The 838-nt window shown below is 34.1% G+C and overlaps 1 protein-coding gene across 1 annotated transcript; it reads right to left on the bottom strand.

The window, feature by feature from the left end:
• Positions 1-55: 55 nt before the first annotated feature.
• Positions 56-838, bottom strand: LOC105461673 (mitochondrial 2-oxoglutarate/malate carrier protein-like). The gene is made up of 3 exons (XM_011708177.1): positions 763-838; positions 579-678; positions 56-500 (listed from the first exon to the last, which is right to left on the bottom strand). The coding sequence occupies exons 1-3, from the start codon at positions 836-838 to the stop codon at positions 299-301; spliced, it is 378 nt and encodes a 125-aa protein (XP_011706479.1). The 3' UTR covers positions 56-298.

Here is an 838-nt window from a genome sequence, read left to right as displayed (position 1 = left end):
CGTGTGCTCTTCCGATCTTTTCAGAAATTAACAATTTTTTTAGTAACATGACCAATTTTATAAAAGCTGCTAAATAGCTTTATTATTCGATAAATTGTAAATTCTGTATATATTTACACAAAATAATATTGCAACTGTGTGCGTAATGTATTCCACGGTACAATTATGCTACAATATGGGTATATTGTAAAAATAATGCTTCTGAAAATGTCGCTTCGCGATAAAGCAAGGGGAGAATAAGATCCTTAAACCATTAATAAAAATCAATGAAGTTTTCTGTAAGCGCGCACAATTAAAATTATGCCAAGTGCGTTTTGTAAGCAGCAGTCATTTGCTCAAGGAAAATAAATGTCAAAACTGTGTGGGGTCCTAGACGTGCGTAATACGGGAAGAATCCTTTCCACAATGCAAACAATCCTTCGTTTCTTATAACTTTGGTCAGGACATCAATTGCGCCTGTAAACTCCGGTTTGCCGTTTATTGTTTTCATGTTTTGGATTCTGGAAGGATTGTTATAAAATTTGAATTATGTATATACCAAAAAATTAATTGAATTTTAAACGAATTTGTGATAATACCTTGTTTTAGCTATATCTACCGGCATAGAGGCAGCAGTAGTGACTAAACCAGAAATCATAGAGCTTGCAAAGTGTAATACGATATTTTCCTTAAAATATCCTATTTCAAAAAGAAAAAGCAAATGTAAATAGTACAACATTTATATAAAACTTTAGTGCGTGTAAATGCAATGTCTCTACAAACCTGTGTCCAGCAATGCCTGTTTTGCCTGAGAGTACGACGCCAACTGTGCCGCGTTTACAACCATAGCTCGTCCCAT

This window comes from Wasmannia auropunctata, unplaced genomic scaffold, assembly GCF_000956235.1.
Source record: "Wasmannia auropunctata unplaced genomic scaffold, wasmannia.A_1.0 LD281152.1, whole genome shotgun sequence".
In the NCBI taxonomy this organism is placed as follows: domain Eukaryota; kingdom Metazoa; phylum Arthropoda; class Insecta; order Hymenoptera; family Formicidae; genus Wasmannia; species Wasmannia auropunctata.
Note: the sequence above shows the minus strand (reverse complement) of the source record. Positions and strands in the feature narration are given on the sequence as shown.

Excerpts from the sequence above, each read along its gene's own strand:
- LOC105461673 (XM_011708177.1), bottom strand. The coding sequence starts at position 838 with ATGGGACGAGCTATGGTTGTAAACGCGGCACAGTTGGCGTCGTACTCT. Across the intron at positions 679-762 it reads ACAGGCATTGCTGGACACAG|GATATTTTAAGGAAAATATC; the intron begins GTTTGTAGAGAC and ends TTTTTGAAATAG. Across the intron at positions 501-578 it reads GTAGATATAGCTAAAACAAG|AATCCAAAACATGAAAACAA; the intron begins GTATTATCACAA and ends CAATCCTTCCAG.